This window comes from Pelodiscus sinensis, chromosome 13 (genome assembly GCF_049634645.1).
Source record: "Pelodiscus sinensis isolate JC-2024 chromosome 13, ASM4963464v1, whole genome shotgun sequence".
NCBI classification, from domain to species: Eukaryota; Metazoa; Chordata; order Testudines; family Trionychidae; genus Pelodiscus; species Pelodiscus sinensis.
In genome coordinates, this window is record NC_134723.1 from 23,005,684 (window position 1) to 23,027,352 (window position 21,669).

The following is a 21,669-nucleotide window of genomic DNA, read 5'->3' on the forward strand; positions in this document are numbered from 1 at the left end:
TCAGTATCAAATGAACAGTGGACAACAGAGGTACTGCTCCTTTTTTTTCTATTCCTATGTTTTAATTTACTGTTATCTTAAGCCAAGTATTAGAAACCCCCAGCTGGCCAAGTAACCTCTCTGAAGAAGGAATTTTCAGTCAGTTTCAGCTGTAGCCTGTCTGTTTTCTGTATTTTCCTGCTTTATCTGCAGACACATGGGCTATGTCTACACTAGCAGCTTCTTGCCCGAGTAATATGCAAATGAGGCTAAGCGTGGAATATTGCTGAGCTTCATTTGCATACCTAATGAGCCACCATTTTTTTCAGAAGAGGCTTTTGTGCAAGAAGGAGCATCTACACTGCCCCTTCTTGCACAAGAAAAACCCTCTTGTGCAATGCCGTTACACCTGTTACTTTTCAGGAAGAATGGTATTGTGCAAGAGGGTTTTTCTTGCACAAGAAGGGGCAGTGTAGATGCTCCTTCTTGCGCAAGAGCCTCTTCTGAAAAAAATGGTGGCTCATTCGATATGCAAATGAGGTTTGGTGATATTCCACGTTTAGCCTCATTTGCATATTACTCGCGCAAGAAGCTGCAAGTGTAGACATAGCCATGCTGTTCGGCCTGGTCCATCTCCTCTTGTTGAAGCAGCGCTTTTGCTTTCCAAAAACTATTTGGATCAGTAGCAGTCTTGTGTAACTGAACAGTGGTGCAGTTATGAAAAGCATTGAGCAGTGAATAGAAGCTGAAAAGTAAGAAGCAGTTCCCCCATCAGAAGCAGTTCTAATGCCTCTGAAAAAAGCTAGGTTAAGAGGAAGAATGTTGGTTGCAGTGTTTATCAGTATGTTGATTTCTGAATGATATTGAATTTAGGGGGTCACAGTGTAATGAAACTTTGGACAGAGGCGCACTCAACCAGAAGTTATGACCTTGATGCAGGAATTACTGGGTGAAATTGTATGGCCTGTGTTAATGCAAAAGATCAGACTAAATGAACATAATGATCCCTTGTCGCCTCTGATTTATTTATTTATTTATTTTTAATCAGTAGGTCTGCTTTCAGACCTTGCCTCTAGTTGTGAGCCCAGCCTACTGTACATGGTGGTTGTGTGTGTAAAGTGATCAGGAGAGAAGGTTTTGGCTGAAGGAGCCAATATTTTATGTGTTGAGACTAGGGATGTCAATGAGTAGTTGACTAGGTGGTTAACCAATAAGCCGAGACTTATTGGTTAATCTTGTCGGCTACTTGCATCCCCCCTGTCCCTTTGCTGCCTTTGTATAAGAGGCAGCAGGGAAGGGGGTGGGGGGTGAAGCAGGAGCCAGTGCTGAGGGAACCAGTTTAAAAGCTGGTTCCTCTCAGCACTGGCTCCACAGTGCTGCCTGCCTCCCTCCCTCCCGCCCCGCTGCCTCTATGAGCAGAAGCGAGGGGGAGGCTGCCATGAAGCAGCCCGGTCTACGGCAGTTCCAAGCTCTCTGCAGACAGCAGCTGCTCCGCATCTCCTGGAGCAGCTTCTGTCTGTGCCGAGCCTGGGCCCTCTGTGGGCAGATGCTGCTTTGTGGTGGCAGCACCTGTCCATGGGGGGCCCAACCTCCCTGAGGATGGGCTGCTCTGCATTCTGCACCACCACCAAGAGAAGGGTAGTGTGGACTTAGTAATAATTACTATGGTCACTGTAAGTTGACCTAATAGGTCAACTCATGGTTTTAGTTCTAATATGATTACATTATTTAAGATAGTGAAATCTAGAAAATATTCTGAAGAACTCCAATAAGACATAATCAAAATTCAGATGATTGGACAGCCTGATTGCAGATAAGTCAATGTTAACAAATGCAGGGTAATGTGTTTTGAAAGAATTGTTACATCCTTATCCAGAAATGAACATAGTGTCCTGGCTATCTCAGAGATGCAATAGAAATAGAAGAGATACAGAAATAGACGGACATTTAAGAGATGAGAAGAAATATTTTTTGACTTACATAATTGGCCTGTGAAACTTGTTGCCACAATATATCCTTGATGCCAAGAGTTTAGCAGAAGTACAAAAAGGATTGGATGTTTGTTGGAATAATAAACATCCACAGTTGCATTACTGAGGTGTAACAGCGTTGAGACTCACTGCTACAGCGCCTCTTGCTGGTCTCCTTGGGAATCAGCTCTTCAGTGTTGGAGCGCCATCTGATGGCCAGTGTTTCACCCTCAGTTACCTGTTCCCAGCAGGGATCCCTGGTTGGATGGGGGAGAAGTGGGGCTGCAGAGGCTGGGGAGCTCCAGTAGACCGGAGCCCAACTTGAAGCCCTGCAGGCTGGAGCCCAGTGGCATTAAGGCCGGAGTGGAGCCAACTGTAAGGGAGGGGGAGTGTCCTGGGAGGCTAGTGGCAAGGTACCTCCCCATATCTGGCAAATTGTCTCATTTGGGATGGGTCAGGTCCTGAGGGTGCTGGACAAGGAAGGTTCAACCAGTATAATTAAAGAATTGCCACTGTTGGATTTATATATGATGTGTATTTCAGTGTCTTATGGTTTGAGTAAGAATTGAGCAGTATGTAAATGGCTTGCCCAAGGGAATCAGTTTAGAGGGAATAGCTCACTAGTTCCTTAAAGAGAGAGGAAGGCAAGTGAAATGGAACTTTTGTTAGCTCCTCATTACCTCTTATTTAAATTATGTAATTGTTTTTATTTCTAGAGAAAGTCAGAGAGGTGCTGGCGTCCTATAAAAATCAACAGTTTGGGGTAAGTGCAATTTGACATTCTTTGAGTGCTACTTCTTTTCCTATTGTGCAGTGATTCTGTGCTTTTATCACATCTTCTTATTCAAAGACTGAGCTTTCTCTATGCTACACAGCTTTTAGCGACATGGCTACGTTCCTAAAAGTCTGGCAGTATGAAAGTTGTTTGTTGGCATTTTTTGCTGACAAAATACTTCCACCCCCCCTCCCCCACAAGCAGGGTTTGCATTGTTCAGCAAAGAGCATTCCTGCTCACAGTGAGCTGCTCACACTACCACTTGCCACTGCAAAACTTTTGTCTTTTGGAAGAGATGGAAGGTGTGGGGGGGAGTTGTTGTTAGTATAGACCAGGGCTACTCAACACACAGTCCCTGGGCCACATGGGGCATGTGGCCCATTTGTTTGCGGCTTGCGGTGCGGTTTGGATTTACGCTGGGCACAATACTCAGCCTGCGAGTGGGAGCCAAAATAAAAGTAGTCACTATAATAGTTTTTTGTTGATATGCTTTTTAGTAGTTAAATTCCTGGACTGTCATTGCTCATTAAAAGTGCTGTCATAAGGGTGGAAATCGGGTAAATATTGCATTTTATTAATATCAGCAGAACTGATTTAAATGGAGCCTGCGTGTTGTGTTGTCTTGCCTTAATCTTTGTATTCATGCCCATCAGTGTGAAAGAAGCTATTTGCATGTATATGAAGCCACACGTAAGCTGCATCCCTCTGCATGTTCTGTGAGTATCATTGTGGTCCTCAGGGCTTCCAAAGTTGAGTAGCCCTGGTGTAGACACAGCCTGAGAAATTGACATGCCTTGCAGGGCCTGACTTGGAATATTTGTGTGAAAGATTGGCTAGTTTATTATAACGGAAGTCCCATTTTAAAGGGACAGTCCTGTACTTAAAGCCTTTTACATGTGTCCAACTTTTTCTTAAAAATTGGCAAATTGTCCCAAAGTTTCTTTCTTCACCCATCAATACTGGTGGGGTCTTGCTGGTGGCAGCATCTCTGCTCGCCAGCTGCCTGCCCCCCAGCAATGAGTGGGATGAGGTCCAGTGGCCGACAATGAGGGTTGGTGTGCACAGTTGGTGGAAGGGTGACAGTGTAGTACCTGGGGCCAGCTGCTTCTCCTGCTGATCTGGCGTGCAGCAGGGACTATGCTGACAGCTCTCAGCCAGCAGGGCCGTCTCCCTATCCTTTTTCTAGCTGCCACTGCGTACAGTGGTTGGTGAGTGCAGACAGGTGCCAGATGGCAGCCGATTACATATCACCTCTGCTGCCCACTTATCAGCCTTTTATGTGCTTCCATTCTTGCTGTTCTCTCCCTGCTTTGCCCCTTCAAGCCCAGCCCTGCTGCTTCTCCATATACTCCCATCCCCCCGTCGGGGCTCCCAAGGTGGAGAACCAGCCCCTAATCAGAGCACTGAGTTCACCAATAGCCTGACCAGCAAGCACCTTCATTCCCTACTGCCTCTGGCTAGGCCAGTGCCCCCAGGAAAACCTAAGACCCACTGATCCAGGACACTGGTGAGGAAGAACCAAATCCTGATGTGGTGAAGCCCTGCACTGAGCTGGCGAAGAAAGTCTCTCTGCCCCTCATGTACGCTTTGGAGTAGCAGGAAGGTGGTGGAGAGGAGCAGTTTCCAGCTTGTTCACACCCTGACCCTGAAGGCTCCATTGTAGTCCTCGGGGTAGCATCTTAGCATCCTTTTCATCAATCCCAGCCCTGGGTCTTCCTCTGTCCCCTAGGATGCCCTGTCTTGTAAGGTGCACTCCTTTGCTGAGTGACCTCTCTGGCTGGGTTCGCTGAAGCTCCTGCAGTCAGATTCCCTGGGCCCTGGTACACATTGTATCCTTAGCGCTTAACCCCTTCTTGCACCGCTGTAGCAGAGGAACAGCTGGGTTATCTTGGCGGCCAGAAGCAGCCTGACGATATTAGGTGCCTTTTGACACTGTGTGGGCAGGAAGGGACAAGCAACTTCTAGCCACATCGGTGGGTGGGGAAAGAGGAGGTTTCCCAAATCATTCCTCCCCCCCACACACACTCCTGTGCTGCACGTGAAAGTAGCTCCCATCCCTTCCCTCCTGCACCGTATCAAAAGGCTGCTGTTGACCACATTCTAGTGAGAACCCTAGCAGAAATCTGGGGAGGGGTCATGCGACCCTATATTCTCCCCATCCATTTGTTGCCCCAAGAAGATGCTGTACCTTGTACCAGGAGAGGTGGTTCCATTCTGGTAGCTCAGCCTGAGATACAGGGAAGAGTGTGCCAGGAAAAAAGGGTTAGGTCAGTCAGTCAGTCACACCACTCCCTCATGTGAGAGGTGTTATAGGAGAGTGTGTTTGTGAGCCCCTTCCTCGTTTGAACCCTAAGACTTTAAAGATAGAAGGTAAATAAAAGGAAATACTGCACAGTTGGATTCTTTTTACTAGTGCTTGGTCTCAATGTTAATTTGAATGTTCGTAAGATTAATTGCCATTGAAGTTGCTTGATTATGAATAATTTTACCAGGTGTCATGCACTGAGCATAGGGAAACTTCACCCTAATCTTAGGAATCTTTTTTTCCTTCCCAAATATCTTTAAAACCATTCTGGGAGCAAAACCTGCATAAGAATGTCACTTCAGTAGGTCTGATGCTTGTGCCCATCCTGTTTTTCAGGAACATGCGTACACACACATGCTTTTTTTTTTTTCTAGTTCAGAAGTGCCAATTCTTATCTAAAGTATGAAAGAACTGCTGTGAGTAGAGGAGCAGTTTATCTAGTGGGCTGTAGATGGGGCTCTGGGCATTGCTGATGAAAAGAGAACTCTTATTATGGAACCTGGTTGTGTGGATCATCAAAGCAAAGCAGTCACGAGCTCCTTGCAGAGAGCAAGAAATATGGGCTTCTTGTGGCTTCTGAAATGTTTACACATTGCAGCATGGTTGTTTGTGTTTGTATGTAATGGCCCCAAAACTTTCTCCGCAGATCTTGTGCCTTCCTATTCCTTCAGGGTGCTTACCAATGTTTTTTTAATTATTGGACCCAAAGCCTTTAGGAACTGATTAATATCAGTCGTTTCGAAACAGGTTAAGGTTTTTGGTCCAGATTTTCTAGTAGCTAGCCTGCTATATTTGTGTCAGGGTTCAGCTGCTAGGAATAGTGCTGAAAGGTAGGAGACATGGATTTTACTCTTACAGAAATTTTACCACTGACTTGTGACAAATAATGAAATCTCTTGACAGCAATAATGATATTTTAATGTCCTTAGTAAAGCATGTTGAGAGACCCTGGTTGACAGGCACTTTAGAAGACCTTCAGATAGGGGCTAAAGCCCAGGGGAATCTATTTGGGCTTTGGATCAAGCCTGTTGAGAACACTTCATCTCAATTTCCCTAAAGTTATATTTTTCAGTGACTCCTTGTTTTCCACCATACAGACAATTAGTTAAATCATAGGAGAGAACTACAGTTAGCAGCTTTATAATGCATTTGGAATAAACATCCAGATTTCTCTTAGAGGTACATGTGGAGATAACATCCCATTCCCAATTCCTAAAATCCTTGGGAAACTGTATTTGGTAGTTGTATATGAGAATAATATTTCTCTCTGAAAAATAAGACAAGACTATGCAGCACTTTAAAGACTAACAAGGTGGTTTATTAGGTGATGAGCTTTCGTTGGCCAGACCTACTTCCTCAGATCAAATTGTGGAAGAAATTTGGCATGAACATAGATACCAAAGGGATACAATTAAAAAAAAAAATCTCTCAAAAATGTTACTGCTGTTATAAGTAGCCTGATGATTAGAACTGAAAGATTAGATTGGAAATTACTTTTCTAGTTCTGTTTGTTTCACAGTACTTTCATAGAAGGTCTCCGCGAAACTGGCTAGACACGGTCAATGTCCTTTTCCTCGGCTTTTACAACTAGATCTTTACAACAGTGAGAGAGGGAAGAGAAAAAAGTCACTAAATGAATAGGAAATTGATTATAAAAGTACACAAACTGGCAGCAGAAGGGAAGTGGAGAGGTTGGTATATAACCTGGAATTACTTTTAAACATATTGGCTAGATTTCAAGATGACGGGTGTGTCTATATAATGTTTCCCTCCCTTAGTTCTGGGTCAACTGCAAAAGAAAAACAATTTTATTTCATCAGAATGGCATGCATGAACGGCCATGTGTAAATGCCCTGTTATTGATATCAACTAGCCAAATAAACCCTTTAGCATGCTCCTGCTTCGGAAAACATACTCTCCGCTCATGCTAGCCTGTGCACAGGTCTTTTTGTCAGACATCTCTTAAGTAAGGTGTCTTTCCAGTCTGTGCTTATTAGCTCTGGGAAAAGCTTGGGAATGTAGCTGATTAATGGAAAATACATCTTCAGTGGAGTAAACTGTGTGAGAATTTTCCTCTTGTTTTTAATAGATGGACTATAGCATTTTGAGAATTTTTTCCCAATCAAGAGTGTTAGAGATCCATGGACAGGATCTCTGCAAAACTCCTAGTTGAATGCTTCCTTTTTGCCTCATTCATTTTTTGTTTATTGGATTATGTTAAATACATTATCTGAATTATAAGTTAAAAGGTATAACTGTACAGTTTTCAGCACATAGGTTGGTTTACTGCAAAATCATTGCTAAATATCTGCTGGGGAATACTTACATATTTCTTCCAGAGTTTAGGGAGGAGGGTCAGATGTGGGGGAGTAGTTTCCTTTTTTGGCTCCATTTTGGGTACAATAAACCACATCTAGCAATGAAGTTCTTCAGTACTGGGATCCGCAAAACTCCTTTATCATTACAAATAAATATGATACAGTGCAATGGTGTGACAGGTAGTAAATGGGCCTTAAAAGTCACTTTTTGCAGGACCACTGACCGGGAAAAGTGAGGGAGTAAATGGGACGTTTCCACAGGGCCCGGTGTTTCAAAGGGCCTGGAGCTTCTGACTGTTGCCCAGGCTCCTTTGTATTGCTGCCAGAGTGCTCCATGTGGCTTTGTGGGCTGAAGGGGCCCAGCAACACTCTTTGGGCGGTGCCAAGGGCTGACTGCCTCAAACCCACCCCTTCTTCCCGAGGCCCTGCCCTTTCTGGGGACATGGAACTGCCCTCGCCACACCGTGCGCTCGGGCCCAGGGTAGCTGTTTGCCCCACTGCTTTTTAGACAGCCCAGGCACTGGCACCCTTTCCTGGAGCAGAGCAGGAAGTGACTGTTCTAGTAACTCAGGGTCTTGTGTATATGGTATTTTAGTAGTCTGACCAATGTTATTTATAATGTCAGCACCTGGCAGTGTAGTGGAAGAGTGGGGAAAATGGATAGAAGGTGACATAGTTTCCCTGTGTAGGAGGGGAAGACTTCTAAGTACTCTCTTTTGTTTTTAAAACAATTGATTCATCATGTGATTAAAATTCCCCAGACCCTTCTTTATTGTCCTTCCAGCCTCTGCTCTTTCCTTAGTACCAGTATTCAAGGAGAAAATCCTGTGCAATCAAAATCACGTTTAGTGAGGCATGAACTTCATTGCTGCAAATCCAAGAAGTTCCAAATGACTGAAACTTGACTTTACAAATATTGAGATTTTACAGCACAGTAAGCAAATTAGCTTCATTTTAAAAGTTCAGGGAAAATTGCTCCAGAGAGGCTAAAAGGTTTCTCTGGAATCCTACAGAGATGTGAAGGCAAAGTTGAGATTAAAACTCAGGAGTCCTGAGTCCCAGTCTCTGGTTTTAATTAGGGATGTCAGCATGCAGACGAATACATGATTAACCGACAAGCCTTGGCTTTTTGGTTAGTCCTTTCGACTACACACACTCCTCCCCCTCCACTCCCCAGAGGCAGCGGGGATGGGGAGGGGGAATGGGAGCTGGCTTAAAAGCCAGTTCCCCACTAGCACTGGATCTGCGAGCTCTCCACCATCCTGTGCTGCTGTCTCTGCTAGACAGGCAGCAGCACAGAAGCTGAAGGGGGAAGGCTGAAGCCAATACATGCAAGCTCCCCGCACTTATTGGCTCCCGCAGACCCACCTGCCCTCTCATGTTGCCTCCTACAGAGCAGCCCTTGTCCATGGGGGTCTGAGCTCCCCGTGGACAGAGGCTGCTCTGCATCCCACAGAGTAACCTCTGGTCCATGTCGAGCCCAGGAAGCTATGGTGGTATAAGGCATCTTTTTGAGCCCTGTGCAGATACAAAATTGGTATCTGCAAAAATGATTCATGGATATAGCTTTCACATCTGTGGATGCAGATACCTGTGGATATCTGCAGATTTGCAGGACTTTAGCCATCTTTATATCAGTATATCCACAGTAGGGAGGTTATACTGCTTTAACTACACTGGTAAAGGTAAAATCACTGTATTGATTGTAACAGTGAAACAAAAAATAGATCAGGCCTAGGTGAGTTTTTTTTTTTTAATAAATACGCTAACCCAGTGGTCTCCAACTCTTAGGCACAAGATCATTTTTTGAATTTAAATGCAATCCTGGATCTACTTCAAACCCAAATACCCTTGCCCTGCGTCCTTCTTGCCCCTACCTCAACCCTTCTTTGAGGCCCTGCTCTGCTCACTCCATCCCTCCTTTTTTCCCCATCCTTACTCACTTTCACCAGACTAGGGCAGGGGCTAGTGGTGCAGGCTCTGGTCTTGGGCTACAAGTTAGAGGTGTGGGAGGGACTTTGGCGGAGCCTGAGGCAGGGAGTTGGGGTGCATGAGGGAGTTTAGAGTGCAGGTTGTTGGGAGGGAGTTTGGGTGAAGGAAGGACTCAAGACTGGGGCAGGGCAAAGCTTACCTCAGGTGGCTCCCGGGCATTGATGCAGTGGTGCTAAGGTAAGCTTGCCCCTCTCTGACTCTATGCCAAACCCAAAAGCAGGTTGCATGACAAGCAGCACCTCCTGGGGAGGGCAGGTGGTGCCACACACTGCCCCCTTGCCCCGTCTTTGGGCACCACTCCCACATTGTTATTTGCCATGGTTCCCCATTATCAGCCAATGGGAGCAGCAGGGACAGTGCTTGCAGGCAAGGGCAACATGGGGAGACCACCTGCCTCACCTCCCTCAGGGGCTGCAGGGACATGCCAGTCACTTTCAACAGCAGCACAGGCCCAGGGCAGCAGGGAGTCTGGCTGTTAATAGTCCAGCAGCACAGCTAGGCTAAAGCAGACTCCCAATTTAGCTGCAAGTACCTCCAAGAGATTGGGTGCGATTCCAGAAGACTTCCCAGTAGGGATGCAAAAGGTTAAACAGTTAACTGGTTACCTGGTAATTATTACCTTTACCAGCATGCTTACTGGACAACAAGTGATCTGGAGGGCCCAGCTAGCAGGAGCAACTCCCACGTCCACAGTGAACCTGGCCAGCAGGACCCCGGCTGCAGTGGGGTGGCAGGGCTGGAGCAGCTCTTGTGGCTGGTGGTTAATTGGTGACCAAGCCATTTAACTATTTTACGTGGTTTTTATATCCCTACTTCCCTACCAATGTTGTGCATATGGTTCGGGGAAAAAAATAGAGGTAATTCATTTTGTTATGTGCACCACTATTGAACTAAGGTGCACCACCAGCAGAAACCAAAAACCTAGTTATAATATTTTATATATATATTTAAAAAATTACCATAGAGATAATTACTCCAACCATGACAGACTAGGTATTTTAGAACTCACTATTCAAATCAAATTAAATTAAGTAAAAGAGAGAGATTAAAAATTATAAAATGCACAGACCAGTCAAAAACCTAAAATAACACATTTTGAAAGAAATAAAAGAAGTAACAGCAATACAAGTATGTGTTGGGTCCGGAAGTGTGTGTGAAAGACGTGTTTGTGTGAGTGACAGACGCGCGGTGTGTGAAAGTGACAGAGATTCGCATTGCTCCTTTAAGTATGCAGCACACATTCAGACATAGGAACGGCTGCCAGCAAGCTCCCTCCATCCTGAGCATCTGTACCCCTCTCTGTGGAGAATGGGGTACAGATGTTCAGGACACCCTGACATTAGTCTGACATCTACCTCCCCAACCCTGTACAGCAAGCAGGGGGATGGTGGGGAGCAGCTCCAAGGCAGAGAGCAGGAGAAGCATGACAGTGGGAGTGGAAGGGGGAGGAGCAGATAAAGTGCTGGCACTTTATAGCCTCCAGGACACCTGTCAGAGGTTCCAAGATCTACCAATAGATCCCGATCACCTGGTTGGTGACCACTGCTCTAACCTAAGGACTCATTCCTGCACATGATCATGTTTATCCAGCTTGAAGGTATTTTATTGTTTTATGATATTTGTCACATCTCAGACTTGTTTTAAGTAACAAAAAATATCTGTTGCACCTTGTCATTGTGACTATTCTAAGCAAATTAAACACTCATAACTTCAAACAGGCACAAGAAATCGCAGTTCCCTAGGCTCTTCCAGGGCCCAACTAGTGTTCGTTCAGTATTATCATCTGCACAACAACTTCTGCACCTACTCCGGTGTTTGTAACTCCTTAACTTTCCGTATTCATCAGCCACCTCAGAACAGAATTTTGCAGGAAGGCCTATTTGTGATTCACATAAAGTGCTGCATTGTCTTTAAAAAACAAAACTCTGAGCACATGAAGGGTTGGCCTGCTTGTATCATGTATGTATCATTTGAGTCTGATTTACACTGTAAGCTTAGCAGTGCATGGCCATGTCTATTCCAAACAGGGTCCAACCCCACGATGTCAGTGCTCAGCAAATTAATGTCATCTACCCCCGGCGTACAGATACTTCAAACCAGAAGGCCTGTTAAGCCACGTCTCTCAACAAGAGACGTGCACTGCAAAATGGAATGAAATCCAGTGCAAAGGACCCTATGCTGAGATGTGTCTGCATCTTCTCCCATGCATAAAAACTGCAAAAGCGTGTCACCAAGGCATTAAGAACACTGGGAAACGTGCACTTTCAGTGATGTCACATCTCAAGCAGCCTCCACTAGCGTTACGCATATGGATTTCCACTTGTAAACAGAAGGTGCCCTCCACTGGTGATGGAAATGCCACTTGCTCTCGGAGCAAATATTCCTAATTAGCACAGTGTGTAACTTGTACTCCTTTGTGCTAAAGCGTGTGTGTGTATGGGATAAGGATGTTAAATTGGGGTTACCAGGCTAATCGTACAGTCAATACAGTTTGTAGTGACTATAATTAGTTGATAGGACTGCTATGCAGAGTCGCAGTGGGGGTAGCCACCTGTGCTGTGGCTCTGTATTTTAAGTGATAGTACCAGCTCCTGCTGCTCCTCCTTGCTGCTTCTGATAGAGGCAGCAAGAGGGAGAACGACTAGTCGAGTCACTACTCGACTATCGGATAAGCTTATGCTTATCAGATTGTTGACGAGTCACTACATGCCTAGGGTGGGAAACTGAAGGTAAGACTGATTTCTAGAGTGGTAGCACATATGTCTAATATTAGTCTTTTCTGTTTTTGCTATAGGACCCCTTGCTTGCTGTTTTTCATCTATTACATCCTGTATACTGCATAAATCATTGAGCTAATTTGACACTTTGGTTTCTTCCACACGTTTAACATTAATGACAGAATCCTGATTCAAGTAGGCATTATCTGTTTTTACTGCTGGAGACTTGGGGAAAGAGATGGACTTGCCAGGAAGCAGAGAATAAAACTAACAAATCCTAGAACATAGCTTCCTGCCTCTAAATCCTTGATCATGTTCCTCTTTCAGTTTAGGCCTGACTTAGACCTGTATTAGTGATTTATACTGCTGTTGAGATGGAAGTTCTGAGAGCCACTGTCAGAGTTGTGGATGAAATTCCTGGCTCATTAATCTGCTCTTTACAGTAGTGCCTCCTGCTTGCAGTGACTGCTGTACAACAAAATATATTCATTTACAGATACTGTTTTCTCTTATGCAGGTTCTTCAGGAGCTTCACTCCTTACGAAAAGCGCGCAAAGCATGGTGTAATTCTTCCTCAGAGGTGGAGTGGATTTTGGCTCAGATTAAAGACTTATTGCAAGAGAGCAGGTACAGTAGACTTCTGATAATCTGGAATTTTTGGGACCTATGTGGTGCCGAATTATCAGATATACCGGACTACCAGGAGGTACTATAAAATGTGTATGTGTGCGCGCACGCGCACACACAGACTATATACTGTATATAAAAGCCATGTGACTCATTTTTTGCTGAAGCTCACTCACTAGGCCATTTTGATGCCAGACTCTCGGGAATGCCATATAATTGGAGTTTTACTGTACTGTGTATCAAGAGAGAAGCTATATCCTGCAGGCAGGAGGCATAACACCATAAAGCTGTAGGGCTGTCACTATTTTACTGTGCTTAGACTTAAAATATTGTGTTCTTTAAGTTAATCACAGAAAAAGCCATAGATTGTGACGCTAACTCATCTATGATCTTAGTCTTGATTTCTGCTAAAGAATGTTTCCCCTGCTGGTGGCCTGTATGTGCGGCTGTTTCCTCTGGCCCTTCAATATGCAACCACTCTTTCCACTTCCTTTCTTTTCTCTAACTGCCAGAGCCATTTGTGGGTGGGTTGGGACAACTGACAGTTCAGCCAAGGTCACTTTGAGTGCCGGAGTGGTTTTCTGTATTTTACTTCTTGGCGATGTTCCATACCCCAGAAGTAGAATAGACCCATTTCTGTAAAGCACTGATGTGCAGTGCTTCATACAGGCAGCAGAGATGAAGAAATTGAAAGAAAATAGAGCAGTTGTTCCTTGTGCATGTTACGTTTACATCTGAGCTCACAAAGCACATATTAAAATTCAATTTCATAATAACCTTATGAGGTGGAATTGGTCTAACTTGCAAAATCCCTGTGGGACAATATTAGTTCTATTCTACATCTTTAAGTATTTTTATAACAGTAGACACTGGGGGGACTCAATTGGGATGGAGTCTCATTAGGTATTTTACAAAGTCATGTGAAGATCCCACTCCAAGAATCTTGCAATCTGAGACAAGTAACAAGTGCAGGGCTGGAGGGGACAGATGCTATCAAATATATAATATAGGTTAGAAATGCAATAACACATTTTTGATCATTAGAAATATAAAGAATATCAGCTACCCACATTTGCCCTTTAACCTAGACATCATAAGTTGGTTGGTTGATTATCAGTTTCAAGGGGATCCTAAAGAGATATATGAAAGGTCATTGCATGGTAGCTTTGCAGATCAGGAGTAGGGGGCAGTAAGGAAGAAAGCATAAAGATGTTAATGTAAGAAACTTACAAATGGGTACTTGAAGCTGGTATCATTGATGGGGCAAGGGGACAGAGCAGTGAAAGGCTTAAATGAGAATAAGATGTTTTGGGTTTAATGTGAAATGGAATCAAATGGAAAGATTTAAGAAGGTGGTGATGCATTCACAGCAGGAAAAGTAAGTGAACTTGTTACATTTGTATCTATGGTATTATTGCAGCAGGCAAGCTTTGCAACCAGGTCTGATTGTTTATTGCAGTGATTTCCTAATGTTGCACTAAAATGGACAAGAGCACTGATAAAGTATCTGTCCAAGATTCTGGGCAAAGCTCATTTAGTAATCAAATATAGAGGAGAGAATTACTGGTTCCCTGATAGAAGGGAGTGTCATTTGTCTAGAGAATCCTTTATTGTATAGCTTTTCTTCATGTTAAGACTTTTACATAGCTGTGTGTGTTGTATTAAGGGCAAGATGATATGATAAACCATCTTGCACTATTCTTCAGTGGCTGTTTCTCTCTGTGAAACCCTTGCCCTCCACAAATTCTGAAATTATAAGTTAGCAGCGTGTCTGAAGCACTGCTCTGGGTTTGGTGTGTCATCAGATGCATCTTCTCTCAGCTTTTGCTCTGTTTTCTATTCTCTTTCCACTTTATGTGCTTACTGGGTACATTTAGCACTTGGAGTGCATTTCCAAATGCATCCAGAACATTGTCTTATGCTTAATTAATTAGGCTTCTCCAAAAATTTCACTTGATAACTTGGAGCTTTTTGTGCCTCTGAATGGCCTTTTAGAGGCTGCTGCTCTACTTAAACCACCAAATATCATTATATGCTGTGAGAGAGGGGGATTTGTCAGCCCAATTAAAAATGTTGGGAGATGATGAAATGCTAAAGAATCGGTGGCCTTGGGGTTGCAGACTTGAGTGCTCTCAGAGCTCTACAGCTTTGGCTTTCCATCATTGGCATAGAAGAACTGCATTAATATTTTCCCTAAATTATTTATGTTGCAAACTCCCTTCTTTAAAGTACATCATGTGCAACTTGCTGTGAATATTTAATATGGTGCTTGGAAGAATTCTCTTCGTGTTTCTGGCAGAATTCAGCTTCTGAGCAGTGCTTGCTCTTTTCCAGTACTAGGCAAAATAAAAAGAGGGCGAGTTGGGATGGGATTTTAGGATGTAGTTCTTTTGATTAAGTTAGCTACTATACATAGGTCTGGGCACCAGGCTGGAGTTCTATAGAGCAAGATGGCATGAAAGAACTTGCATTCGAGAGAAATTTTGTGGTGTTCTTAAGTTACTGTGATTGATATGTGTCATTACGCCCACTCCTTGCATTGTAGCTGAGCTGGGGTTATACAATAAGCATCTAGTAGTACTTTAGAGCAGTGGCTCTTAACCTCAATGGTTACACGTACCGTTAGGATAAAAAACACTAGTCAGTACAAATTGAAGTACTGACTTTACAAATTAAAGTACAACATAAGAATGCCTATACTGGGTCAGACCAAAGGTCCATCCTGTCTGCCGACAGTGGCCAATGCCAGATGCCTAAGAGAGAGTTAACTGAACAGGTAATGATCAAGCGATCTCTCTCCTGACATTCATCTCCACCCTCTGACAAACAGAGGCTAGGGACACCATTCCTTACCCATCCTGGCTAATAGCCATTAATGGACTTAATCTCCATGAATTTATCTAGGTTTCTTTTAAACCCTGTTATAGACCTAGCCTTCACAACCTCCTCAGGCAAGGAGTTCCACAGGTTGACTGTGTGCTCTGTGAAGAAGAACTTCCTTTTATTTGTTTAAAACCTGCTGCCCATTAATTTCATTTGGTGGCCCCTAGTTCTTATATTATGGGAACAAGTAAATAACTTTTCCTTATTCACTTTCTCCACACCACTCATGATTTTATATACCTCTATCATATCCCCCTTAGTCTCCTCTTTTCCTAGTCTCTTTAATCTCTTCTCATATGGGACCCGTTCTAAATTCCTAATCATTTTAGTTGCCCTTCTCTGAACCTTTACTAATGCCAATATATCTTTTCTGAGATGAGGAGACCACATCTATACCCAGTATTCAAGATGTGGGCATACCATGGATTTATATAAGGGCAATAAGATATTCTCCGTCTTATTCTCTATCCCTTTTTTAATAATTCCTAACATCCTGTTTGCTTTTTTGACTGCCGCTGCACACTGAGTGGATGTCTTTAGAGACCTATCCACGATGACTCCAAGATCTCTTTCCTGATTTGTTGTAGCTAAATTAGCCCCCATCATATTATATGTATAGTTGGGGTTATTTTTTCCGATGTGTATTACTTACTTTTATCCACATTAAATTTCATTTGCCATTTTGCTGCCCAATCACTTAGTTTTGTGAGATCTTTTTGAAGTTCTTCAGTCTGCTTTGGTCTTAATTACCTTGAGCAGTTTAGTATCATCTGCCAACTTTGCCACCACACTGTTTACCCCTTTCTCCAGATCATTTATGAATAAGTTGAATAGGATTGGTCCTAAGACTGACCCTTGGGGAACACCACTAATTACCTCTCTCCATTCTGAAATTTTACCATTTATTCCTACCCTTTGTTTCCTGTTTCTTAACTAGTTCTCAGTCCATGAAAGGATCTTCCCTCTTATCCTATGACAACTTAATTTATGTAAGAGCCTTTGGTGAGGGACCTTGTCAAAGGCTTTCTGGAAATCTAAGTACACTATATCTACTGGATCCCCCTTGTCCACATGTTTGTTGACCCCTTCAAAGAACTCTAATAGATTAGTAAGACATGATTTCCCTTTACAGAAACCATGTTGACTTTTGCCCAACAAATTATGTTCTTCTGTGTGTCTGACAATTTTATTCTTTACTATTATTTTGACTAATTTGCCTGGTACTGATGTTAGGATCGCCCCTAGAGCCCTTTTTAAATAATGGCTTTACATTATCTTCCAGTCATTGGAAGCTGTTTTAAAGGATTGGTTACAAACCATAGTTAATAGTTCCACAATTTCACATTTGAGTTCTTTCAGAACTCTTGGGTGAATGCCATCTGGTCCTGGTGACTTGTTACTGTTAAGTTTATTAATTAATTCCAAAACCTCCTCTAATGACACCTTACTCTGAGACAATTCCTCAGATTTGTCACCTACAAAGGATGGGTCAGGTTTGGGAATCTCCCAAACATCCTCAGCCATGAAGATTTAGGATTAAAGTACAAATTAAAGAAGTCAGTACAAATTAAAATTTCATATAGACAGTGGCTTATGTTGCTGTATATACTGTATATCAGGCCTGAGGAAAATACAGCCTACGGGCCAGATTTGGCCCGCCAAGCCACCGGATCCAGCCTGCGGATGCAGCTGGGACCCCAGGCAGGCTCCCTGCTTGCCTTGACCTACCTGCACGCCTCTCAGAAAAGTGGCTGCTGTACTGTTTGTCTTTCAAAACTGTGAACCGGGGAGGGAAGACTTCAGGTGATGTCCCCGGCCCCTTAAACAATCCCATTGACCAGTTTTTGGCCAGAAACTTTGAATAACAGGCAGCCACAAAGCACCTTGCCCCCTCCTTTCCAGCTTGTAGTTATTCACACACGCATATGGGGCGGAGCAGGCAGGCAGGTTGCCTGAGAAACTTGCTGGGCTGCTGGCCAGGAGTCACCTAGGTAAGTCTCCTGGCCAGAAACTGCCTCTGGCACTCCAGCCCCTCCCTCCCCAAAACCGCTGCATCCCTCCTTCCCCCATTCCTGTTCCCTTACCTCACATACCCAAACCTATATCCCCTCCCAGATCTGGCACCCCAATCCCGTGCCCCAGATCACAATCCCCTTGTGGCTTAGGTCACAACCCAAACTCCTTCACCTTTTCCTGTACCCCAATCCCTAGTCTCAATCCCCTCCTGCCCTTGGTCACATCCTGGACCCCAGTCCCCTGTTTTAGGTCGCAACCCAAACTCCTGCACCCCAGTCCAGTGCCCCAGGTCACAACTGCCTCCTTCACCCATTCCCTTACTCCAAGCTCCCTTCTGCACCCAACCTCCATCCCAGACCCTGCACTTGCTCCATATAATATTATGGAAGAGTGCAAATTCTTGGAGTGCCCCCCCCCAATCAAAAATTATTGCCCACCCCTGCTATACACTGACATGTGAGTAACCATTTTTCAGGAAAACTGTGTTGTGACTTTGTTGTATTTTATGTCTGATTTTGTTAGCAAGTATATAGTGTGAAGTGAAATTGGGAGGGTAACAAGCAACTTAGATTCTTGCAATGGAAAGGTTGAGAATCACTGCTTTAGAGAACAGGTAGAGTGTGAAACTAAACTTTGGAATGGTATCTCTGCTGCGTCTCAACATGCATCTGTAAAACAGCAACAAAATTAAAAAGCTTGTGATAATTTATTTAATCGTTTTAAGTTTTGATAGTCAATGTCCTTGGTTTGTGGAGAACTGGATGGCTCAAAAGATTAGGAAAGGCATATAAAGCCTTTCTGTTCCAGGTCATTGCTACCAGTTTTAGGAGATAATCTCTAGCTGGTTGGCCACCCCTGCTCTAAGAGCCAAATTAGATGTGGATAGTAGTGCAAAGAGCCGCATCTTTTATATTTATTTTTATATATCTATAACCCTAAGGCACCCCCAGCCTCCCTGCTCTAACCCAATGCCCTTCCTCTTCCCCAGAGCCAGGCAGCTCCAGTTTCTTTTATTAATACCCTGGGTCTCACTAGAGCCGCTGCTGCCGCCGCATACTTTTCCCTGCAGGCGCGTGCGCAAAGCGGCCATGAACTGTCTAGGCATGTGGCTCTGAAAGACAATGGAACATTCCCTTGAAGGCAGGTGCCACCACCCCCTCCCCAAATCCCGGACATTTTTTGTGTTTTAAAAAAGATGGCCAGACTGCAATTTAACATGGGAAAACGAGGACATGTCCGGGAAAAACCAAACTATGGTAGCCCTAACTCATAAGAGCCTCATTTCTATGAGCAAAGAGCCGCATATGCCTTGAAACCCGTGAGTTGGCTACTCCTGAGAGAGAGCCTGAGACATGAGATCTTAGGGAGTATACGATAATGGTGAGAGAGAACCTTTTGGCCAGATGGTTAGCTATAAAAGTAGCTTAGCCTAGGTTTCACTTCCACCTTTCACTGTTGGCATTGCACCTCTGGAAGCTTCCCTTGGAGTTTCAGCACAGTGACGTGGTGCAGTGATTAGATGACAGACAGTGGGGCTTGAACGTAGCCTATGAACTGAAGTTTTTATAAGGTGGGGGAAGAATCTGCTACCTCCCCCCCCTTTCATTCTCTTAGAATTAAATATTTGTAACAATGTGTCGTCCCTCATAGCTTTATTAATAAAATGTAACCTGATGCTGTTACTTGGATGTCTTTGTTATTGCATTATATAATCTACACTAGGGCTTTTTCTCTGGAAGCAGATTCCAAACAGTAAGAGCAGGAAGAAAGAAGGGGAAAGCATGAGTATCTGAACATAACAAGGATTATAACTTGTGGCTTGTGTTCCGGTTCTTTACTAAATACTTTCATGAGGTGGTCTGATTGCTGGGCTACCATGGGATATAATGAAACGGGCTGCACTACTTTATCTGAGCATTTACTATTTTGCAATGAAATTCTTATTCGTGGCAGCCTCTTATGGAGGATGGGATTGCAAAATACCAATATTCCACTGTTAAAATCAACAGCACTGGAACCTGCAGTGGTAATGTTGCTAGTGAGAGGTTTCACAATTGCTGTACATTGCCTTAGACTTGTTTTCATTTTCTGATATTTTCCTCCAAGACTTTTTAAGTAAGAATTTTTTTTCCCTGTAAATGCTGGTTTCACAATTTTGGACTTCAATCCAACCTCACTTTTGTTCATACTTAGTTACAGATAACTTCTCTAACCAGTGGACAGGAAAACTTCTGGATGGAGTTCCTAGCAAATAATTTTGTGTGTGTATGTGGTGGCTTCCCTTGTCTCTGCCCTTCCATTATACAACTTTTTCTCCAGTTCCCCACAGTCATGTTGCCTTTCAGCTAACGCAGTATTAATTCTCTGCCCCAAACCTGCCCTAAATATATATAGAGAGGCACCAACTGGTGAACCAGCATCTACTTGCCACATTCCTATGTTGGCATCTGTATCCCTGTACGTTCTAGGGTAAGCATTGATGTAAAGAAAGTCTGCTACTAGAGAGGAGGAGCCTTTTGTCTGGGTCACGGTGGGCAATTATAGAAAATAATCATTTTAATGAGAAACATAGTGCTGAATCCCCTATGCTGCTTTTGAAATTTCAGTGCACAAGGATTTTTTCCCCCTACCAGAGTACAAGTGCTAATCTTAGTGTCCTGGTCCCATTCTAGTTTGGATTTTTGTTTCCCCTTCAGTTTCAGTGGGTGTCTTAACTCCCACAGAGAAGCTGGTTTTGGGAACCTATTAATAGGCTTGGGAGAACTCAGTTTTATCCGTTTTTAATAGAAGTTTCTGCTGGGTGTCAGCAGCCTGGCTGAGCTCCCAACTGTGGGGGAGGCCACTCTGCTAATGAATGTCTGTGGGAGTACTCCTTGCAGTCTGGAGATCTCTGCTCTGTCCCTCCAGGACTGCAGCCGCCTCCTCACACCTTGTGCCTACAGAGATTGTGTGTCAGTGGCCCTGCAGCTATGCAGGGAGCCCTCTGCACTTCCACTGTCATGGGAATGAGTGAGAAGATTCTAGTGGAGCAGAGCAGAGATTTCCTCCCCCCCCTTTCCCCAGCACTCCCAACTGGTGAGCAAGAAAGCGGGCTTATGATGTCAGGGCTGCACAGGACTCCCTGTGCTGCGACAGAGCTGGTAACCCTCAGTCGTTGCAGGTGCAAGAGGGAGGGAGGCTATGTTTGTGCCGCTTTTTTATTGATTGTTCTTTTTATTGTTGTTGATTTGAGTAAGTAATCCGAAATCAATATTTAATGATCTTAAATGATTCAAGTAAAATCCTGCAAAGTCTGCCTGTTAAGCAGCTGCCATGCCTCGCCACATTTCAGCTGCAGTAGAATTAATCTTACATTAGGAATGTAAGAGTGCAACTGTTTAAATGGTTAACCAATAAGCATCAGCACTCTTCACCAGTGTGCACCAACCAGACCCTGCTCCTGGGGTACCAGCTGTTGCCCCATGGTGCAGTCTCTTCAGTATAAAGCTCATACCACATAGCCCATAGTGCAGCTGTCTCCCCAAAAGCAGAGAAGGCAGCTGGAGCCAGTTATAGTTATACTATACAGGCAGTCCCCGAGTTACGTGGATCCGACTTATGTCGGATCCGCGGTTACGAACGGGGCCCGTCTCCCTGGTTTCCAGCAGACCAGGGAGACGGGGAGCAAAGCAGAGCAAAGCCGCGGAGCCCGAGAGCAGCAGGACAGCCACGGCGCGTCTGGGCTGTCCCGCTGCCCCTGTGCTCCGCGGCTTTGCTCCGGACGCCTGTGGTACAGCAGCTGGGGCGCTGCCAGGTTGGTCCCGTAGCGCCGCTCTGGGCACTACTGGACCAACCCGGCAGCACCCCAGCTGCTCTGCCCCAGGCGTCCTGATTCAGCCACTGCTGGTCAGTTTCAGCAGCGGCTGACTTGGGGATGCCTGGGGCAGAGCAGCTGGGGTGCTGCTGGGTTGGTCCAGTAGCGCCGAGGAGCAGCGGCGCTACTGGACCAACCCAGTAGCACCCCAGCTGCTCTGCCCCAGGCGTCCCCAAGTCAGCCGCTGCTGAAACTGACCAGTGGCTGACTACAGGAAGCCCCTGCCCCGGGCTT

At 44.5% G+C, this 21,669-nt stretch overlaps 1 protein-coding gene across 4 annotated transcripts in view; it reads left to right on the forward strand.

Moving 5' to 3' along the window:
* The window catches only part of LAS1L (LAS1 like ribosome biogenesis factor), a 62,874-nt gene that overhangs the window by 9,350 nt on the left and 31,855 nt on the right, over positions 1 to 21,669 (forward strand). For all 4 annotated transcript variants that reach the window (XM_006136144.4, XM_025178018.2, XM_075940833.1 and 1 more), the window contains exons 6-7: positions 2,666 to 2,712; positions 12,574 to 12,683. In XM_006136144.4, the coding sequence (XP_006136206.2) occupies positions 2,666 to 2,712; positions 12,574 to 12,683 (157 nt within the window). The remainder of the gene's footprint in view (positions 1 to 2,665; positions 2,713 to 12,573; positions 12,684 to 21,669) is intronic.